The 23,948-nt window shown below is 36.5% G+C and overlaps 1 protein-coding gene across 1 annotated transcript in view; it reads right to left on the bottom strand.

The window, feature by feature from the left end:
• The window catches only part of LOC129236427 (probable sodium/potassium/calcium exchanger CG1090), a 34,687-nt gene extending 16,227 nt beyond the window's left edge, over positions 1-18,460 (bottom strand). Inside the window, exon 1 of the mRNA XM_054870815.1 lies at positions 18,022-18,460. Within this exon, the coding sequence (XP_054726790.1) occupies positions 18,022-18,024 (3 nt within the window). The 5' untranslated portion in view covers positions 18,025-18,460. The remainder of the gene's footprint in view (positions 1-18,021) is intronic.
• Between the last annotated feature and the right edge of the window lie 5,488 nt (positions 18,461-23,948).

Here is a 23,948-nt window from a genome sequence, read left to right as displayed (position 1 = left end):
GTGCCTAGCCGCCAGAGCCGGACATTTGCAGAGGAAGTGTTCCACAGTCTCTTTCTCTGCAGAATACACTAGTTTACACCAAAAATGGTCCTCGACCAAAAGGCGTTTTTTAAACTAATTTGAGGTCGCTGAAACCAAAAATGGATTTTATTTTTTTTTTTCAAAGAACGGTTTCCGAGATATTCCCAAAAAACCTGTTTTTTGGGCAATAGTGCAGTTATCACCTGCAATCTCGAAAACAATGCGCGCCATTTCTTTGAAGTGCATAAATTTCGAAAGGCACATACATAACCTACATGGCAATATATAATTCGTGTCAATGGAAGTCATAGTTTTCGCAAAACAGCTGTTGAAAGTTAAAAAAAGGCATTTTTGACGTTTTTTAATAAATTATCAAAGTTTATTAACTTTTTTCTGGAACAAAAAATTTTTTTATATCGACATAAGATACACTGAAATGTGCAAGCATGCACCAGATAAATTCTGTTTTATTTGTGGTTTATATATCTTCAAAGAAAGTGCTCGAAAAAAGCTGACCACGCATTTATTAGCACCTTACGAGCAATATTTTTCTTTACGAGCAAAAGATATGGACAAAACGTGGACTCCAAACTCTGTCTGCGCTACATGTTCTGCACGTTTGAACGACTTTACCAAAGGCTCTCGGTCATACTTATCTTTTGCTAAGCCATTTGAGTGGAGGAATCCTATTGATCATGTGAGTGAACAGGAAATTTTTGTTCAGCAATAATGTTAATAAGTTGTTTGCGGCACTTGGAGAAACTCATGATCCAAATGAGTGGCGTCTATTCATTGATGGTAGCAAGTATAGTGTTAAGGCTGTCTTACTGCACAATGGCAACAAGAAACCATCGATCCCCGTTGCTCATTCTACGAATGTCAAAGAAACTTATGAGACAATGAAAGAGCTACTTCAATTAATTGACTACAGTTCGTATAACTGGAAAATATGCTGTGACTTGAAAGTTGTCGCTCTACTGACTGGTCTGCAGGGTGGCTATACCAAATACAGTTGTTTTTTGTGTCTTTGGGATAGCAGAGCGGATGACAAACATTTCACTCAACAAATTTGGCCGAAGCGTATGGAGCATGTCGTGGCAAAAAAAAGTTATTTTCTCCCCTTTGCATATAAAACTTGGGTTAATGAAGAATTTTGTGAAAGCTTTGACAAAAAAACCGGAAAACACAGCCCTTAAATACTTGAAAACCAAGTTCCCAAGATTATCAACAGAGAAAATCAAAGCGGGTATATTCGTCGGTCCACAGATAAAGAAATTGTTCACGGACACAGAATTTCAACAATGCCTTGACAGTTCCGAAGCTAAAGCTTGGAAAGCTTTCCAAAAAGTTGTTCATGGATTCTTGGGAAACAACAGGAGCAACAACGACCGTCAATTGATTCATACAATGATGAAATACTTTAAAACTATTGGTTAGTATTGAAATCTGAGAAAATTATCTTTCGGAAAACCTATCTTATGTCGATATAAAAAAATTTTTTGTTCCACAAAAAAGTTAATAAACTTTGATAATTTATTAAAAAACGACAAAAATGCCTTTTTTTTAACTTTCAACAGCTGTTTTGCGAAAACTATGACTTCCATTGACACGAATTATATATTGCCATGTAGGTTATGTATGTGCCTTTCGAAATTTATGCACTTCAAAGAAATGGCGCGCATTGTTTTCGAGATTGCAGGTGATAACTGCACTATTGCCCAAAAAACAGGTTTTTTGGGAATATCTCGGAAACCGTTCTTTGAAAAAAAAAAAAATAAAATTCATTTTTGGTTTCAGCGACCTCAAATTAGTCTAAAAAACGCTTTTTGGTCGAGGACCATTTTTGAAAGTGAAAAATTGTAAACTAGTGATATCCACAGCTTCTGCAATAGGGGTTATACTGAATTCCAAGCTTCTCCGCATGAGTACCGATCACCCAGCGACCAGTGAACACCGCAATGAGTTTGGAAATTGAATGGCGGGGACAGACGATGAGACAGACCTCCATCTGTCTTGCGCTTTGTTTAGAAAGAAATTGTGTAGTTCCCCTTTAACGACGGTGAAGGCTACACCGATGTCTGAGAAGGGGACAGCTGAAACCGGTTATGTCGACCCCTTCCTGGCAAGTTCACCTGTAATTTCATTTTTGCTCTATATTCCTGTGCCCAGGAACCCAGATAAGAGAAATGTTTCCTGCACGTTCGAGACGTTTGAGTTCCTCCTTACAGGAGTTCACTAGAAGAGAGCTGCAATACGGCGACGACAGGGCGTTGATCGCAGCTTGACTATTGGAAAAAATATTAATGTCTCCCTCCCAACAGCGATCCCGAAGCATTTTGCATGCCTGCAGGATCGCGAAGACCTCTGCTTGAAAAACGCTGCTTGTTTCCGGCAGTTTAAAGGACACCGAAATGCTGGCTGATTTAGAGTAAACCCCTGCTCCCACTCAAGACTCAAAACAGAGGTATGTATGTATATCCGTGCCGACTCTCCCCTCTTTTCAATCTTGCCTGCTTGACAGTAACGAGCTGCTAATTTAGTACATGCATTCATATGTAGGTATTAAATAGAAAAATTTGATTCCAAAATGATTGCTTATCTTAAATAGTATAGAAAGTATCGATATGGTACTCAGTTGAAGTATCGAGTGCACAATAATATCTAACAAAAAAATACTCGTAAGAAATACTCGTACAAGGAAATGACGGTTTCAATTAGAAACAAAGCAACACTTTGTTTTCAACCGTTCGGTCGTGTGAGCGAAGATTGCTTTAATTTTTCTTAGGAAAAACTTTAAGGAAATATTTTAATAATATGAAAACGAGTCTCAAATTAACTTATGATTAAAATAAAATATGAGCTTGAGAACTTAAAATAATAAGAAAAAATCAGAAATAGTGTTGGAATGATTGTTTTTTTTTTTTTTTTTTTTTTTCATTATAATCTGGTACTTAATTTCATGGCAATATAATATCCAGCATATGCCCTCCGCGGCTACAAATTACATGATCTATTTCATCCGTCCGTCGTTTTTGACCGTCAATGGTGGCTTCAATATTGCAATAAATCGATTGTTAAGCGCGCTGTATGGCAAGTTGCGCCTTCGTGATGGTGCCAAATATCGCCGATAGTTAGCTAATTAATTTTTGAAAACAAAAATTCAGTCAGCATGACTCGATAGAGCTCGAAATTCACAGTAACGGCAGCTCCTTCCTAATTCCGAATGAAATGAGGACCCATGATGCCGCCAGCATGTAAACCGCAGGTAAAACGTCAGCAAAAAAATTGCAAAAAAATCAGTGTAATCTTTAAGCCACTTGAAATTTGACATTTATTATACCACAATTCAATGAGCTATAAAACTGTATAAAACTACTTACATACTGAGTAAAAAATTTGAAATTTTGACGAAATTTTGCCGAATTTTTATAAATTTTGTATTACACGGTTTTCGTTGTAGTATGAACTACGTTTTTATAAAAAAAAAATCATTGAAATTAACAAATAAATAGTAAAAACTTGTTTATATGTAGCGTATTCTTTATTTTCACGCTGACTGTATAGAAGCGAAACGCACACATATACATAAGCTGCTGGACAGCAAATGTATGAGCGTTTCGCCGTAGCTTAATACGCACATATTTATGTACTTACAATACGTAGATGCATAAAAAAGTCGACTGATGCAGAAAAGTTTGCAGAGCAGAAAACGAAAACATATGTAGCATAAACTAATACAAGTGGGAAAGCCCACAATCCGCTTTGTGTGGTGAGTAAACACAGTATCAGATTTCTGCACAACATTGGGTAGTCTGAAAAGTTTGACAGTGCATTATCGATGTCCACTGGCAGGCTCTAATATTTCCGCTTGGCGAAATTATTTAACCCCTTCTCATTTCTCATATTCGTTGACACAAGACAAGATTTCGTCGTTTTCTTGAATTGGACGAGCTCCCAATTGTAGCGCCTCTTATTGGAAATAATAAAGAAACAGTTATCCTGTTCGTGTTGTTCAGTTTTTAAATATATTTTTATATTATTTATTATTCAAAATAAATTTTCCATTTTCCTTTTAAACACGTATTTTCATAACTTTTTGCCAATTTTATTTAAACATATGATAAACTTAAAATCTAGTGGAAAACAATTTAATCGCAATTCTTTATTAAATATATATATATATTCTTTTAAAGCATGTGAAATGTACGATTTGGATAGGGCAACTAATTAGAAACAATAATGTATTATCAGATCAACATAAAGATTATGTTAGTATTTGGTTCCATAACCCTTTTGCTTCAACACTGCCTCACATCGATTGCGCATTGATGTAATGAGATTCTGACAGCGCGCCACAGGTATTGCTTGCCATGCCGTTATTACTTCGGCAAAAATGACATCCATATTTGGGATATTTTTGGCACTCACGGCTTTTTTAACGTCACCCTCGAGATGCTCTATTGGGTTTAAGTCCGGACTGGATGATGGCCATTCCAAAACATTGATGGAATTTTCGTCGAAAAACTGTTTCGTCAACTTTGCCGTGTGCTTTGGATCATTATCCTGTTGAAACTTCCATATAACAGGCAAATTTTCCTCAGCCCACGGCAGCATTACATTTTGTAGTATATCGACGTAATTCTCCTTATTTAAAATTCCATCAATCCTATGGATTGGGCCAACACCATTCCACCAGAAACATCCCCACAATGCTTCACTACCCGTGAAACGTAGCGAGGATTGAATTCTTGGTTGATTGGCCGTCGAACATACCTTTTACCATCTGGGCCTATGCGATTTATCTTGGTTTCATCGCTCCAAACGATATATTTCCATTGATTTGGAGTCCATGACCAATGGGATCTCGCAAAGACTACTCGCCGTCTCCTTTGTATCTTGGTTAGAAGGGGCTTCTTGTGTGCTGCTCTGCCACGCAGTCCAGATTCGACCAGACGCCGAGCAATTGTCCTCTTGGATATTTCGAAATTACATTGATCCTGAATTTCCCGTTGGATGTCAGTGGAAGTCTTTTTTGGGTGTCTTTTGGAGATGATTGCTATCTTGCGGTCAATTTCTGCTGAAGTTTTCCGGGGCCGTTTCTTACGTGGAACATTGTCAACAGTCTTAAAAAGTTGGATATGCTTTAAGGCGTTAAAAACCATTTTTTTGAGCATTTGACTTGCTTAGAAATTTCACTGTACGACTTTCCAGCTTTACGAAGGTCAAAAATGAAGCTCCACAGGGCAAGTGTTCAGCTGCTGCTTTTTCCCATTACAAATCTTGAAGACGAATATTTTAGTTGCTTTTAAACAAGCAATTTAAAATATATACTACATACCAAAAAGTCGATTATATTACTATTAAAATAACACAACTCGCCGAATATGCTTCCATTGAACAACTGTTTCTAATTACTTGTCTCAGTTTATTTACCTTGAACTAAGTAACCCATGCACTGCGTTGGATAATATACATTAACGGTACTTCAATTTCACAACTACAAAACTAGGCGCATTGGGTAGTAAATAGAGTAACAAAAGCAATGCAAATGATTTTAAGAGAAAAAATAACGGTAAATTTAAACAGTTTAATATTATGCTCATCAAGCGTTTATCAAAAGGGAGCGTTTCTAATTAGCTGACAACAGCTGTATGTATTAAATTTTTTTATTATTACATTATATTATTTCTTTACCCATTTCCACATGTATTTGGTATAACAAAATTCAATGAAACCACATAAGAAATTTTAATCAAGTTTGTTAGCGAACTTTTTAGAGCATCCAATATAAGGTTTATTGACTCTACTGCCACTTGATAGTGCTCCAACTCTCTTTCTCTCTCTTTTAGAAGCCATACACAAATTTTTATATTTTATAGAAAGGACGACGGACGCGGTAGTTGAATGGGCTTGTGCGTGACTACCATTCGGAAGAGCGTAGGTTTGAATCTCCGTACATGAAACACCAAATAGTTTTTTCTAATAGTGGTCGCCCCTCGGCAGGTAATGGTAAACCTCCGAGTCTATTTCTGCCATGAAAAAGTTCTTGATAAAAAAACTATCTGCCGTTCTGAGTCAGCGTAACACTGTAGGTCCCTCCATTTGTGGAACAATCACAACACGCATTCCACAAACAGAAGGAGCAACTCGTCCAAACACCGAAAAAAGATGTAAGCGCCAAATATATATTTAAAACAATTTTGTCAAAATAATACTTTTAATTAGGTTTTAAACACGAATTGCAAAAAATATGTTGGTATCCAGCTAATTTGAAAATATAAATAAATAACTGTATAAGAAATATCCGTAATAAAATCTCATAAAAAATGTTATGCTTTGTTTTCAAGTAATTCAGTAGCACCATTCTTTAGGAATGAGGTTAAAGTGCATACTGAAATAATACTTAGAGGCTTTAAGAGTGATGAAAATATATAAAAACAAGTAACTTCCCTCAGTCAAGTGAAGGGCATTGTTCCCTAGCTGCCAATAGGCGTACACTTAGAATTCACATTACTTGCATGTTAAATTTATGCTTTGCGTGAAAAATTTCCAACAACAAAAAGTAAAAGTAAAAGTAAAAGAGGCATTACAGCGTATAAATAATTTACAGAAAACAATTTATAGATAAGCTAATAAACAAAAATAAAAAAAAAAATAAAAAGTGTCACTTGTTTAAAATTCCTCACGATTTTTCACCAATCGCATAGAAATCTTACATAATCTGTAGTGTAAATATCCAAAAATAATATTAAGGTATATGATAAGAAAATGCACCAATGCACCAATGTACCTACATACACACCTATCTGTCTACTTATACTTATACTATGCATACTTAACACGTGCTCTCCAATGTTTCTTTAAATATATTATACGTTATAACAGTGCATAAGTATGCAAGTGAGTGTAACAGTGTCACCAATAGGCTCCAACAAAAAAACTATTAACAGAGGGGCATATGAGACTGCACACACATCCAAGCAAGCATACTCGTACATATGTTCGTAAGTCTCAACCGCACATCGGGCACGTCGTCTTTGTAAATTGTGCTCTCAAGTAGGGGAGGTGATGAAGGTGGTGGTGACGACAACGTTGGCGTTAGTGCTACCATCAGCATTACTGTTGCCTTGTTGGCACCGACGGCAGTTCAACATTGGCATTTACACACTTTATCGATTAACAGTTTTCTTGCTTGGTTGGGAAAAAGGCGCTGCGGTGCCTCCAACTACAGAAGTAACAAACAATAAAGAATGGAAAAAGATTACGAATGGTTTTTGTTTTTGTTGTGCTGCGACAGCGCCACGTTGGAGTGCTGACCTCTGCCAATGAGGTTTGCTGCAGTAGTAGGAGGAGGCTGTGTGAAGCAGTCCGCAGTAATGAGCACAAAGTAAAGGCAAATTAAGATAGAAAAAGCGATCATTTTCCGTTATGTACAAGTATTTATGTGCTGCAAACTTTTTCACTTTGAATTTGTGTCACTCGGTAGATGACTTAATAAATGTAATAACTTAGATGTCGCCAACTTAAGTCAACAAACAAAATAATTATTTTTTTTTATTGCACACGCCTGCTTCGGCAATGTTCCCAATGCGCAAGGATGCAAAGATGACGTAGACGTTGAATACATAATTCGTACATAGGTACATGGGACATACATACATAAATACATACTTATACGGGTACATACATTATATGCATGCATATCTATTTCTTTAGACAAGCATTTATGTATATGTGTATGTATATGTGTATGTATATGTGTATGTATACATATGTGTATGTATATGTGTACATGTGTAGATGCATGTCCGCGCTATTGACTTATCGTTCAGAATTGTGGCGACCACGCTTACATCACACCAAATTCCGCAATTCGCAACTTGCCCGATTCAACTAAGCAAATACAATAAAATGGTATATAAAACTATGTCATCCAGTTTGATAATATCTGTATGTATATACGTACGCATATACATACATTAGCATACATATGTACATATTTATTAGTATATTTAAAGTCTGATGGCGCCAGACACATTCGCTCGTCCCTAACACCCAAGTGTCCTATAACCACGATTATCTTTTCGCAATGAACGCATGCTCCATTATAGTCTTATGCAGTCACGTGCAGCTTTTCGTACAGTGATTAACAAATATATTCGTTCGAAAGATCTTAAGAAATAAATGAGTAGTATTTATTTGCTCAGTTCATATTTTTGAAACGGATTTTGGCGTATCACGTCACAATACTTTTACTACTACTTTTTATAAAGAGAGCGTTGGTCCAGTCTAGAACACTGCAGAACTGCAAAGTGTTTTGCAAAACAGGCCACTTTCTTCGAAAGCTTGCTAGAAAAGACGTTCGTTTGATGGTCGGTATTATTACAGGATACACCTTATCGGGTCAGATTATGACCACCATGGGAATTACTGAGGACCGGATTTGCCTGTCTTGCTTAGAGGAGGCGGAAAGCGCTGAGCATTTTCTCTGTGAGAGCCCTGAATTAGCCAGAGGTGGGTTACGAATTTTGGATTCCGATGTCATGGGAATGAGTAAATTTCGTTGTCTCAAATTGGAGGATATTTTCAGATTTGTCAAAGAATATAGAAAGTTCTCACAGGACTAACTATCTCTGCCTATGTGTCTATACTATCCTATCTCATTCTCTCTATCACTTCTCTCCTATCCTCTTTGACTATCAACCCATTTACTTTCCAGAACTTCGAATACAAAGGGCTTTTTAACCTGAATGTTTTAGGAGTTACAATTCTCTTGTTGCTTCTTGGCTCGCTGTTTTTCAAATTGCATTCATGGCATCGAGGAAACGTGCTGGAAAACCATGGAAAACCATTAATTAAAATTGCACCTAAAAATATTTCGTTTGTGAAGAATTTTATTTAATTTTTGAGTAAATTATATAGTACATTAGGCTTTGTGCTTTAAACGCCCATAAATAGGCAACAAAAATATGAGGAAGAAAAATTGCCAAAAAACTTACTTCCCAATGAACGCAACCTAGTTCGGTATTTGCCCTACTTACTTTTTACACTGGTTGCACGTAAGAGTTAGTTTTTTATTCCTTGATGATATATACTTTTTGATCACATTTTCAAAAAGAATTACTTTAAAAAATCCAGCTATTCATACCGTAAGAGTTGAATATTGTATAAAAAAATACGTCATAGTGACGAAAACCAATAGAAGCAGTAAACAACTTTTTCTTCAAAAATAAATTGTACATAAAGGGCACGACACAGCTATTAAACTCACGCGTTTTACCTACTCCAGTATCTCTTCGCAAACCGACTTGTTCCTCAAATAGATTTGTGCTGTAAAATCAGACTCATTTGGATGTTAAAGTTTGGTTCCACCCAACCATTTTTATGTAAAAATGTTTACGCAGGTCAGTTATTCATTTCTCACAAACTTGACAGTTGCGTACCATCACAGGGATATTGTAAATAAACCACAGTCAAAGCAAAGTGGTTCGAACTCGACCCGACACTAAAATTTACAGCCATATGACGTCATGCACAGAGAAAGATAATTGCGCATTGTGTTACTTCCAATGTATGAAGCTTGCCCATCGATGGACGAGACAGTTCAAAATAGCTTATGACTCAGTCAACTGTTTATACATTTAAATATATATTCAATGTTGGATGTTTGGCCGAGCTCTGCTTCTATTTGTGGTGCCCGTCTTGATGGTCCCACAAATGGAAGGAATTTCAATTGGTTTTTTATGAGGAACTTTTTCTCAGTCAATTCTATCCATCCAACTTTAGCCAAATCAGAAATGTACACCCACGATGTGCTACGTATTTGTGGGCTTTCTCAATACCTAATTTCACAGTAATGAAGTACTCTTGCTGTGTGACTTTCTAGACACATAAAAGCGCAATAAATAGGCAAATTAGACATAAATATTTATAGTATATATAGCTGCATATTTAATCTTCTTTAAAAAAAATCGATTAAAATATTTAAATACTTATAATCGGTTTTTATTACCGAATTTTTTGTGCTAAGCAACCAATCTGCAATTAAAAAGCGAGATTACCCATACGAAATTTCTCTCCTGAAATCGGACATTATTAAAAATTTTAGATTATAAAGATACTTCTTTCCGCTTTTTCTAGAGAATCTTTCTCTTGCGACGGTATAAGTAGTACCTCTCGCTGGTGTAAGCCTGTTCATTCCCAGTTTTATGGGAAGAAATTTCTAGAGCAACAGCGCAGTGTTAGACCATTCATTTCGCCGACGCCGGCGTGCGCCTTCTTTCTATTTCCTAAGGTGGAATCTGCTTTAGAAAGAAATTTCAAAGAAATCAGTCAATGAAATTCGTGATTTTTGTGTCATTTTTTATTCGTCTTTTACGTTCATTATCTATATTAACTGTATTACTACGGAGGCACATGCCAACTTAGCCTTTTTACGACGCTATGCTATGCTAGTGATTTTAAAGACCCATACACTGGAAAAATCTTATACCTGTATAATGCATTCGTTCGTTCGAAATTGAAGTATGCCTCCGTCTTCTAGAATTCGATGTATTCTTAATAAAACTACTATAAGAGCACTTTTTATTTATGTAGGTTTATAAGAAAAATACTGCCAACTGCCGCAAATACAGATGCAAAACAGATAAGGTGAAGTGTTTAAGATTTTATTGAAATTAAAAGTATTTTAAGCAATTTTTTATGTACTTATATAAACTACCGAGTTCTGAAAATGATGCCGAGAAGGGGTTCTGACCATGAATGCTTAACAAAGCAAATAAAGTAAAACTTTTGATATTTTGTTTAATAGAAAAATAACCACTTTAATGCTTATAGGAAGTACGAGCAAAAACCGCGATCTGGAATTGAAAAGGTTTGCAATGTAAGTACGGCCAATGCAGTTTGAAATCCAAATTACACGGCCTTATGCGTCACGCTGCCACAAGCAAGCACATAAATGCAGCTTCGCTTTTATTTGCTTTTGCTTTTGCAAATAATGAACTTTTTCATATTGATGAATTGTTTCCAAATAACTTAAAGTAATTTTGATTTTTGTAAGAAATGTGTGAATATACCAATGTGAAATATAATAAAAGTCACTGAAAAAATTTTAGCTTCTTTTATTAGCTCAAACAAATTTTTTTTGGCTCTTTTTAGCTCTTTGTTTTTTAATAAATTTAGATCCAACATCAAGTTTTTTCTGACAACACTGCTAGTCAGTAAGGTTGTTACCATTGATTTAAATAAAGAAAGAGAAGGATTTCATTACGTGGAAACTGTGAAAGAGAAAGCGCGAGCGCGTTCTGCAGGGTCGACAGAAGAAGATTTCCACCACTACTTCGAACAATAACTACACCATGTATTGTAGGGATCGAAAGTGATAATAAGTAAATATGAATGTATGAAACAAAAATCAAATGTTTTAAAGCGTAGGTTTCGCCATCCAATAGCTACAAGTTAGAGCTTGGAGGCTTACAACACTGCGTCGTTCAAGTGTCTATACAGAGAGAAACTTCTTTTAGTTCCAGTCGAAGCTTGAAATAAAAAGCAACTTTCATTTGTGTTTTATGCGTGGTTTTCGAAAGTATCTTCTTTTAGTGGTGCCATGAAAATGTGTGACTCACATTACAAGAAACTTTTTGTGGCCCAAGTTTTAGTGAAAACTGGCGAAAATTTCTCGGCAATCATCCGAAAATTTCAGTTAAGTCGATTTTTTATTTTGTCGATATGTATAATTCGTGTAGAAAATGACACTCTAGCGACCTATTGAGATACACCGCATACGAAAAAATTATAAGACCAAGATGATTACCATATAATGATATCTACGGTATAAGTTTTGCGGTTCGATAAAAGAGGGCGTTCCTACTAGTCACAATTTTTTTTTTGTTATGTTGGTACACTCTTCATATGAACGTAAGTGAAGTTTCATTTCAATCTGTTTATTCATTCTTTGCTTGCAACTCATTTAGTATCGACTTGTCACAGTATTTTTTACAATGGAAAAATCAAGTATCGTGCAGTGATTGAATTTTTCATTTTTGGAAGGTTTAAAAGCAAAATAAATTTATGAACGAAAGTTAAAAGTATATAAGGACTTCAATTAAAAAAAAAATAATAATAATTGGCGCGTACACTTCTGTTAGGTGTTTGGCCGAGCTCCTCCTCCTATTTGTGGTGTGCGTCTTGGTGTTGTTCCACAAATGGAGGGACCTACAGTTTCAAGCCGACTCCGAACGGCAGATATTTTTATGAGGAGCTTTTTCATGGCAGAAATACACTCGGAGGTTTGCCATTGCCTGTCGAGGGGCGACCGCTATTAGAAAAATATTTTTATTAATTTTGCTTTCACCGAGATTCGAACCAACGACCTCTCAGTGAATTCCGAATGGTGATCACGTACCAACCCATTCGGCTACGGCGGCCGCCAAGGACTTCAATTAGTAGAGTAGAAAAATGGAAATCGTAGAAAAAACACAGGATATCGTATGGGAAAATCGTCGAGTGACTAAAAGAGATTTAGTGGAACCATCTCGCTGCGCAAGATAAGCAATATTTTCATTAAAGTATTGGGTTTCAGAAAGCTGTGTGCAGCATTCGCTAACAATGGAACAAAAACACATTCGAATGCGACTTTCTCAGCAACATTTAGAGAGTTTTCGAAAGGATTAAGTGGGCTTTGCGCATCATTTCATCACTATGGATGAGACTTGGGTCTATCACCATGAACACCAAAACAAAGCAAGAGGCTAAAGAGTGGTGTGAACCGGGTTCTTCGGCTCTGAAACAAGTTCGTGCCCAGAAATCGGCCTAAACAGTGTTAGCATCAATTTTCTGGGATGTGAAAGGAATTTCGTTTGTGGACTACATGCAAACTGGTAAAAGAATCATCACCATCATCGGTTCCGGTTTCTTCCACTGGAGCATAGGGCCTCGGTAAAACACCTTCATCTGATTCTATTTTTAGCAAGGAGCTTAATTTTTTTCCTGACGTTTCAACTTCCTTCTGGACAGTTCTCCTCCTAGATATTTTTGAACGACCAACCTTGCGAGCACATTGTGGATTCCAATCCAGTGCTTAACGACAGATTTCATTTGCATCCTTGCGAAGCGTATGCCCAATCTACCTCCACTTTCGCAGCTTTACGGGCTGGATTTTGCACCTTGATTGCCGTTACTTATGGTGTCGGGCCACCAGATCTTCAGTATTCTGCGTAAACATCTGTTCACACAGCTTTGAATTTTGTTTTCGATCCAATTATTTGTGAGCCAGGTAAAACAATAAACTCTGAATGTTATTGTAATCTTTTAGACCAGCTGAAGAAAAATAATCGTGAAAAAAGACCCAGTTGGTAAAAGAAAAAAATTATTTTTCATCAGGACAATGCTCTGTGTCACAAGAGCAATGACAATTGACAATGGTTAAAATCCATGAATTAAAGTTCGAATTGTTGGATCATCTACCGTATTCACCAGATTTGGCCTGTAGCGACTTCCATCGGTTTCCAGATCTAAAAAATTTCATGCGTGGAAAGCTTTTTTCATTAAATGATGAGGTCAAAACAGCTGTGGAAGAGTATTTTGCAGCACTTTGTGATTCTCACTTCAGGGATGGAATTCATAAATCGGAATCTCATTGGAACCAGTGAATTCATGTTTAGGCAGGCTTTACTAGCGGAGATTCGAACTTAGGCACTTTCGAATGGTAATCAATTTTCTTTTGATCATCGTCTGACTTTCTGACGACGAATACAATTTTTATTGTTTGCAAAAGTGTTAATTCTTAACTTAATTGGGTTCACTTTGCATGAGTGCTTACAAAAATTAAATAATAATAAATTTTTGTTTTGCACGGTATTAAGCGATAATGGCAATAGAAAGTCCGGTATGAAATTGTTATATCGAGGCTACAACATTTCACCATGGATTGTTTAGTGCTTACTTCCCAAAACTTGATTTTCATTTTCATTGTAGGATGACGTTTCGAAAAACTCTTTTTAATAATTACACTAAAAATCAGTTAAATAAATCTTTCTTTATTAGAGCGTTTCTTCTTTGCAGTTTAAAATATTTACCTCTACAAGAATCGTACAGAGTCCGGCACTCGAAGGGTAACCAATTGAAAAGGGCATAAACTCGCGGACAATGGCTTTTTCAGTACCTCGAGACTTTTAGTTTAAATTCTCGTATGAACGGTCGGTCAAGTAAACCTCATCGTTTAAAGAGTTTACGAATTGCTCAATTTAAAAATTTTCTCGTCAGAAAACACAATGTTCGAAATTGACCGCTTTCAGCCAAGCGAAGTAATTCCTTCTCTCTCTCACTTGACTGACTTGTTGCTGCTTTGGTGTGGGGTCATGCGCCTATTGTATCTTGTAACGCTTAACTTTAAGATCATTTTTCAGTATGAGGCGAATGCTACAGTCAGATATTTTCAGTTCCTTCGCCATTTGATTAGCACTTCTTTGGGGATTTCACGCAAGTCGCTTTTTTATTTTTTGAAACATTTCACGTGACGTTGCAATCTTTTTATGATCTCTCGGCAAAATGCTTCCGCGCGCTTGTAAATAATACTCTAAGCTGTCATTTAGGCAACTAACATGCCCGCGAGCGGTATGAAGCTGGTTACACTTCCAGTACCAGTCCCTGTAAACTTATTTTAATGACAAACATTTTACGATAGTTTTACAATAAAAAATAATAAAAGTCTTGACCCCTCGAAGGCCTCGAATGAAAAGTTCAACCATTCCGCCTTTCGCACATTAAACTCTATGTTAGAAGCTCAACTATCCACCGTTTTTAGTGCTGATTTCGTGTTCTATTTAATTGATTTGAAACGAGCAGTATTCAGTCAGTATTAACAAAGAACTTTTTCCTAGTTAATTTATTATCTGCTCTATAATATAATTGTTTCTGGTCCCACCAGCAAGGTGGTAGCCACTTGAGACTTCTGAATTTTCGTTTAATACAAAAATTAATGAATTTACGGTGGGCAAAAAGTAAGGTGAATTTATTTGTCAAACTTCGCGGGATTAAAATTTTGCTCTAGTTATTTTTTTCATGAGTTGGCAGCACTGTTAATAACATCTGGGCCAACTTTCATGTGAATGTCATTATCAGTAATATATTTACGCTTGTGTTTACCAAATGACCAAGAGTGCATTTTTCGATTTTTACAATGTCTGATTTGATTGAGCAGAGAAGTGCCATCAAATTTTGTTTGCGGAATGAAATTTCGGCTGCGGGAACGTTTAGCGTGTTGCAGAAGGCATTGGTGATTCGACCATATCGCAGAAAAATGTTTATAAGTGGTACAAAGACTTCAAAGAGGGTCGAGAACGTGTTGATGACTTGGAGCGCTCCGGACGACCTTCGACGTCAACAGATGACCAACACGTCAATAAAGTGAAGGAGTTAGTGCTCAAAAATCGTCGGTTGACTGTTAAAGACCTTACTGATATGATCGGAATATAAGAAGGATCAGTGAAAACCATTTTAAAAGACCATTTGGGCCTACGAAAAGTCAAATCTCGTTTGGTACCGAAACTCTCAGTCGTCGCGTTGATGTGTGTGAAACAATGCTTTCAGACTATCAGGACAAGCTCAAATGCATCATTACGGAAGATGAGACTTGGATTTATGCTTACGACCCTGAAACAACCGACCGATCAAGCGAATATCGTGCTAAAGGCGAGGCCAGACCGAAAAGAGCACGTCAAAGTCGTTCAAAAATAAAGGTCATGATGACAGTTTTTTTTTCGATTTTCGTGGTGTGGTGCACTATGAATTCCTTCTACCGGGCCAAACTGTTAATAAGGAATATTATTTGAGCGTTATGCGTCGTTTACGTGAAGCAAATCGTCTAAAAAGACCAGAATTATGTGCCAACAGCTCTTGGTTTTTGCATCACGATAATGCACCGTCTCACACTGCACTCGTTCTTCGTGACCATTTCGCCAAAAATTCCACGCATATCGTTCCGCAACCACCGTATTCGCCTGATTTGGCTCCCTGTGACTTCTGGCTATTCCCAAAACTCAAGAGACCACTCCGGGGAATAAGTTTCAAGTCGATTGAGGAGATAAAAGCTGAATCGAAGAAGGAACCGGAAATGGACTATTTGGCATGTTTCGGGGATTGCAAAAATCGTTGGCATAAGTGTATTTCATCGAGAGGGGATTATTTTGAAGGGGATGAAATTGATTTACAAGAATAAATAAAGATTTTTCATTTTACAACCAAATTCACCTTACTTTTTGCCCATAGTAGTATGTCGGAAAATTGTATCTACAAGGTGGCGTAGAATTAAGCAATTTTTTTTTTTAATAACTTTTTACTAAATAAAAAAAATTATTTTGAGTGATGAAAATCTTATGCAGTTCTCAAACGTTAAATATGATTGACATTCGGCGCTATTTGAAAAAACTATAAATCTTCGGATGGGTGATTAATTTTGCGCCATTATGTAACAAGCGCACATTTTTGATTGAAGAGCAGGAGAAGGGTTGTATTTTAAATTTTTTTCCAATATATTTGGCCCCTAAATTGTCAAATTTTTTTGAAGTTACTCCAAACTGACAATCTTTGTTTACACATTTTTTCATTCTGGGGGCCAAACAGAAAAATAAAATGCAAAGCTCTTGCCTATCTTTACTGCTGCTACCTGTTTAATGTAGAAAAAATTTATAGAAACACTTGTGAAATAATTTGTTTGTTTTGTGTGCCGTTCTACATTTTTTGCGTAGACTCGAAGCGATAATACTTCATTTGCATATTTTGCAATTAATTTCAACTCTAAGTCACTGTGTACACCTGCACTAATTTGTATACACACACACACGTACATATGCTACTTACATACATATGTACTTATGTATGTAACTTAATAACGCATTTAACCTTTGTTGAGAGTTTGGCACGGGAAAATACATGTATGTATATAAGTATATATGTATAAATATAGGAGTTATATTCATGTAGGAGTTTGGCCGAGCTGGTCCTCCAATTTTTCATATGCGTCTTGATGTTGCTCCACAAATGGAAGATCCTATAATTTTATGTTATGCCGCCAGCTCCTCCAGCTATTGCTACTTTTTATGAGAAGCTTTTTCCATGACAAAAACGCACTCAACGCACTTGTATTGCATGTCCACAGCGGGCAAGGTAAATAAACATTTGGTTATATCATTATATATTCACATCAATATGTCTATAAACAAGTATGTATGTATGCAGATATACCTAATGCAAGTACATACGTATATCAGTGAATGCCACTCATTTACCACTTTGTTGTCAATAACGAATCAGAAAAACAAAAACACGGTGCAATTGTTTTGATTTGATCTCAATTTCAAGTTGGTCCAATTACACCCGTCCGTACATTTATACGTTAGTACAGGTATATGTATATTACAAAAATATTTCTTTTTGGCAGAACTTTCGTAAGGATATTTTACTGTGGTTACAAATTATTCAAGTATTTGTGTGTATGCATGCATTTATGTAGCGCTTACCGTAACTTTCAACACAAACAAATGAAAATACCTACCAATGCTATTTACAATAATAGATGCATACATACATACATCCATACACGTCAGGAAGGTGCAGAAGTGTAGCATACTTTGCAGGGCAGACGGACAAGCAGGAAATGGAAATGAATAAATATGAAAATGCTAACTGTATAGTAGGTATGCGTGGGTTTATGTGGGCGCCTTTTAACGCCTCTCCTCACACACACACACAACTTTGTACGTATGCACGTATATGTATACGAGTGGCTATGCAATCGTGGACGTGCTCAATTGAGAGTGGTGAAAAGAAAGGCAAACTGGTGATACATTTGTGGGCTCATGTATATGCATGCGAGGGTATGAGGGGAGACGAAGCTGTCACACTGCTAACTATAGTATGTTTATATATTATATGTATATGTATGTGTTTGTAGTATTTTTTGTAGTAAGTTCTACTTTGTACGATTTTCTATTTTTTACCAACCATTTTATTGTTTTATGGCTGCTTGTAGTTGTCGCGATTATTTTAGCTTTGTCTCTGCTGCGCTATTGTTCCTTTGATTGTTTCCTCAAAGGATATTCTCAGCTTACGCCTACTTAACTTCGTTCGTTCGTCGCAATGCTATTTTCGTTTATCTTATTTTCACTGTCACTTGCGTTTGCATTTGAACTTTTAAGTCTTATTCAAGTCGTATTACACCGTTGTGTGGATAATAGCTTACGTTGTTTTCGCGTCAAAATTGAACATTTCAATAAAAAATGTATGCTTATAAAAGGTGAAACACTTTTGTTGTCTCGTCTTCTTTTCGTTGTTGATTTTTATTCGGTCATACGAGCTGCGCTTTTTTCAATTCGATTATTTAGACTCCACTTGCACCACGACTAGCACCATTTGCGATGTCACCGAAAAGGTTTTCACATCGAATCCCTTTCCTATCTATTTATGTATGTATGTATATATAGTCATGTATATACCATTTTTTCGCTCTCTTTATATGACACACTAATGCGGTTGTGATGGCAGCGTAAAAGTGGATGTTCAGTTGGGTGGCTGGGCGGTGTGTTGATGGTGTAACACTTTTCAGATACACAGAATATTATAACATTGCGTATATGCAGAAGAAGAAGGAAGAAAGAAAAAAATTCTGGTTGCGCGTTGAAAATTCTTAGAATACGCAAAACCTTAGTATTTTTTAGGCAATGGAAAGCATTTTTCTTCACTTATAATTGTACAACAACATCATACGACGTATTCGTTGTTAATCATTGATTTTATTATTTTTAATTTCACTAACTATAGATTATATTGACTGCACGGATTAGCTTTTTATTTACAAGAATTCTATTTAGATATTTTAACAATGAACATAATGACCAGGAGTGCGACCGTCCTTCCAACAAGGGAAGACCGTAGAATTGAACTGAAATTTCACCACCGCATCGATTGTCACGGTGAGACCACTACTGCGCTACTGCTAACTGACTGTTCGTGCATTGTGGTGCCATCGTTGGCGCTATTGGGGCTGCCGTTGTTGCTGCTGCTGATGCTGCCGCTTGTACAGTGGTTGCGGCGCTGTTGGTTCATATGTCTCTTGAGTTGGACTGATTACGTTTGTCGCAGAGCTCAATAGCACGACAAGCTGTCGGCTGGCCGTGGTATCTATTATACTTCCGTTATTCACCACACTTACGTTGCGCTCCACAAGGCAAAGTTAAAGCGTCAACAAAATAATAAACAGCTACACCACTCACGCCCACTTATTTGTATACTCATATTAGCACACATATCCATATACATATGTACATATAAGGCACCTTTAGGTTCGTATTTGTTTACCGTTACGCATCACAAGTTGCAGAGCGCAAGTACTAAACGTACATTGAGTGCAGCTGGGAGTGAGAGCACTTGAGAGCGTGAGCCCCACGTAAGTATGTATAAGTTCATATGATTGTATAGAGCTCTTTGAGTGTTTTTAATTCAATTTACGTATTCTTTTGTTTGAGTATGACAGCAGCGATGTAGTGAAGTTGGCGCTTCAAAACAATTTTAAGTTCTAATAAATGAAAAAAATATAATAATAATTTAAAATATTTTTAAAACGGGCGAAAATAGACTTCAACCACATGGAGGCTGTACTTCGAATATGTAAATGTTTGATAGCTTTAGAAATACTTGTAAGGTATATATCGAAAATCATTTGTAATCGATAATTCACATTAGTCACTAACAATCTTATTGCGCATGCTACAAGTACAGGAATATTGTATATATGTATATGTATATTAGTAGTGTAAAATATTAATAGTATATTAATTAACAAGGAAATAAAAAAAAATATGTGTATGATTTTTCCTAACAAATGCAAATATTTTCTAGGCTCTTCAGAAAATGATGAATGATACTGCGTACTCGCCGAGCTCCAATCAATAATTTTTTTTTTTTTTATAAATTTTAGTCCGTTTTAAATTAGAAATGGTATGTAATAAATTCGTCCCCTTAGTATAACAATAGCCTATGTGCTCATAGGCTATTATTTTTTTATTGAATTTTTGGATTCTCCATCGTCGATTTTATATGTGGTCAAAATTTTGTCAAATTCTAGTTCCACAAAGTGGGTCAAAACGTCAGTCAAAAAATAATAAATATTTACAGACATAACGAGATTTGAGTGAGAGCTACTTTCGACAAAAAGTTTGAAATTCATTTTCTCAAAACATCAAAAAATTTATAGGCTATTTTAATACAGGGTGGCTGATGAAAGCCGCTACCAAAAAAAAATTGAATAACTTTTTTTCTTTTTAAGTTATCTGTTCCATTTTTGTTTTAATTTGCAGATTGATCTTTAGAATTTATTAAAATGGATAACTGGGACACGCAAACAAGAATTTGGATAGTCCGCCGCTATCACGCACTGGAGTCCGTAGTTTTGGTACAGAGAGAGTACAGGCGGATGTTTGGCGGCGATCCCCCGAGCAGATGGACCATAAGGAGACTGGTGAATAATTTTGCTGAGCAAGGAACAGTCGCAAGAAGGCCTTATCATCGAAACCCACCAGTTCGGACGGAGGAAACGATCGCTGCTGTAGCTGCAGCTATACAAAGCAATCCAAGGGTTTCAACAAGAAGCTTATCTGCTCAACTTGGTGTCAGCCGACAGTCTTTGCAAACAATAATGCACAAAGATTTAGACTTATTTCCCTACAAAATTCAAATGGTGAACAAACTGAATGCAGCAGACTTGCCGATTCGCTTGGAATTTTGCCAGAAGATCCTGCAAATGGTGGAAGAAGACCAAAACATGTTAAACTGCCTTTTCATGTCTGATGAGGCCCATTTCGATTTAAACGGCAATGTGAACAAACAAAATTGTCGAATATGGAGTACTTCTAACCCACAGATACTCCGCGCGATGGAATTGCATCCTCTTCGCGTGACAGTGTGGTGTGCGGTTTCTTCACGCTGTATTGTCGGGCCTTATTTTTTTGAAGAAAATGGTCACACCGTTACGGTTACTGGAGACCGTTATTTGAAAATGCTGAAAGAATTTTTCTATCCAGAGCTTCGCCGAAAGAGAATTCCTTTCAACTCTGTGTGGTTTCAACAAGATGGGGCAACGTCTCACATAGCCCAGACTGTTATGACAGAGTTGCGACGAAAATTTCCCAATAAACTGATTTCAAGAAACTCCGAATTTCGTTTCCCCAGGTCGCCTGGCCTTACTGCACCTGACTTTTTCTTGTGGGGTTTATGTAAACAAGAAGTTCATAAAACAAAGTCAACAAATTTGGATGAACTAAAACAATCCATGCGGGCAACAATTGCGGCTATTCCTGTCGCAACTCTCAAAGCAGCAATGAACAGCTTTTTACTAAGATGCCGCACTTGTGTCAACGAGCATGGGGGGCATTTAAATTCAATTATTTTTAAAACTAGTTAAGCTACATTTAATAAAATTTAATGACCTTCAACTTAAAAAAATAATAAATGAATTCCTTACACTAAAAAAAAAGTTATTTGAGTTTCTTAATGTAGCAAAATTCATCAGCCACCCTGTACTAAGGGGACGAATTATTCTGCCTTAAACAAATTTAAACAACATCGGTCGCACACATACAGCACTACAGCGAAGCTATTGAATCTTTTCTAGCAGAATGGGATTTGATATTCACCGACTGATCCATAACGGCCACCACCACAAAATTTGATGTGGCGAATAGGGCCGGTGCCACAGTCTCAGTCGATGCCTTGCCTACTGCTTAGCTTTCATAGCAGAAACAGCTGCTCTGCATGGAGCGGTAATGTTTACCTCCCAAACAAAAAAAAAAAAACAACAAAGACGCGGTAAAAATTATGTGGGTTCCTGCTCATGCTGGAATCAAAGGCAACGAAGTCGCTGATGAGCGTGCAAATATAAATAGCACCTATGCAGCTATTTAACCAACTTATTCCAAAATATATATGGATGTATGCGTAAAATTACTTAGTCAGCAAACTAGCGCACGAATTAAATAATCTCCTTGGTACTAAACCAAATTTCCCCTCAAACTCTACTTGAAGAGGTATCCGAACCTTTGTGCGACTAAGAATTGGACATTCCATTCCCACACATAGTAATTTACTAACTTCAATAATTAGTAGAAATAAGGGAAGCAGGCGTAACCATAGACGAAACTACATATATTCTTCGAATCGGTACAAACCTCGGCATATACAGATGATTTGGACATTATAGCGTCATCCCTTTGATGAACTTCTAAAGCGGCAAGAAGTATGGGATTACCACTTAAAACAGACAAAACAAAGGCAATGCTGCCATCACCACAAGGACATGCCATGTAGAGCATTGGCCAAAGCCTTAACAATTTCAAAAATGTATGAAAATGTAGAAAATCAAACATCTTGGTGTCGAAATTGACAATAAAAACAACACAAAGACTGAAATTGAACAAAAAATAGTTGCCGCGAATCGATGCTATCATACTTTGCCTGTCAAAGACACCTAAAACAACGCATTCTTGGAAGACCAGCGAAAATAATAATTTATCGTACTCGTATCGTACCAGTACTGACATATGTATATACGCTACTGGAACCTGGACACTAAAAAAGGCTGCTCAAAAACTTAATATTTTAAGCATAAAATCCTACGAAAAATATTTGGTGCTGTTGGCCAAAACAGCATTAGGAGAATACGGTTCAATGATGAGCATCAAAGAATGTGTAACCACCCAGATATTACCACGACAATAAAGCTTAACCGTCTACGATGGGCTGCTCACATTATAAGGGCAGACGAAGTATTCCCACCGTGCAGAAGAAATTGAGGCAAAGGAAGACCACAACTCCGATGGTTGGATGGCGTAGATCGAGACGCTGAGCTATTTGGTATACGTTGTTGGAGAACTCAAGCGAGAGATAAACATCAAATTGTAGATAAATTTTTTAGCAAACCAAGACTCGTACCTGGTTGCTCAGCTAACAATGATAATGATGAATCATTTATTAAATGGAGCCGCCATGCTCATACTGCAACCACTTTTATCAGTGCAACATCGCCTGAACGAATTCCCTGGACTAAGCCAGATTCGAACAACAGTTTTTGGCAATCTCTGACCATCTGAAATCAGCAAACTCCTATGGTATTAATGCCTTTCTGGAATTTCAAATCTTAGCTAAGCCAAATATATAAATTTATTGTTGCCTTCCATCCGACATTTCACCAAGTTTCACATATTTAATGTAGATTTTCTTTAAACCAGGTCTAAAAGTATAAATCTCGAGCCGAAGGCCTTAGTAGCTATCGCTCTTGTTACATTACCAACGCACTACGGTTTTTATAATTATTACTGTTATAAATAAATAAAAATTAAAAATAAATAAATTGCGAAAGATTTGGTATTTAAATATTATAATTATAGTTAAATACTTTATTACACAAATTAGAGTTATAATTGGAACAGAAAAATAATCATATAATCCTGAAATCCCATAAAAATTATTTTTGTAGAACATCTAGCGCGTCTGAGTTTTCTTGCCTTCGAGAGTAAAAAGTTGCGAAATTTTGGTCATAGAAATATTTATACAGTCGACTCTGGTTAATTCGAAATTCGAGGGACTCTTAAATATTATATTACGAATTATCGAGTATTTGAAATATTAAATGGTTCGAAATTTTTGAGAGAAAATAAATAAAACTTCGAAGTATCAAGTGTGTTTATTTAACTGCTAATGTTTTCCATATTCATAATGTGAATTAATTCATCTTTGAAAAGAACTCATTTATTTGGGTTTGCTTCGAAGCACATTGCCGCTGCTCCCATTTTTCAATAATTTTTTTAAGGAGAGAAAGTGCCTGATATGCTGTTTCATCAGTTTCGTTTTCTAGACAGAAGCTTTGTAAGTTATCGACA

Source organism: Anastrepha obliqua, chromosome 1, assembly GCF_027943255.1.
Source record: "Anastrepha obliqua isolate idAnaObli1 chromosome 1, idAnaObli1_1.0, whole genome shotgun sequence".
NCBI classification, from domain to species: Eukaryota; Metazoa; Arthropoda; class Insecta; order Diptera; family Tephritidae; genus Anastrepha; species Anastrepha obliqua.
Note: the sequence above shows the minus strand (reverse complement) of the source record. Positions and strands in the feature narration are given on the sequence as shown.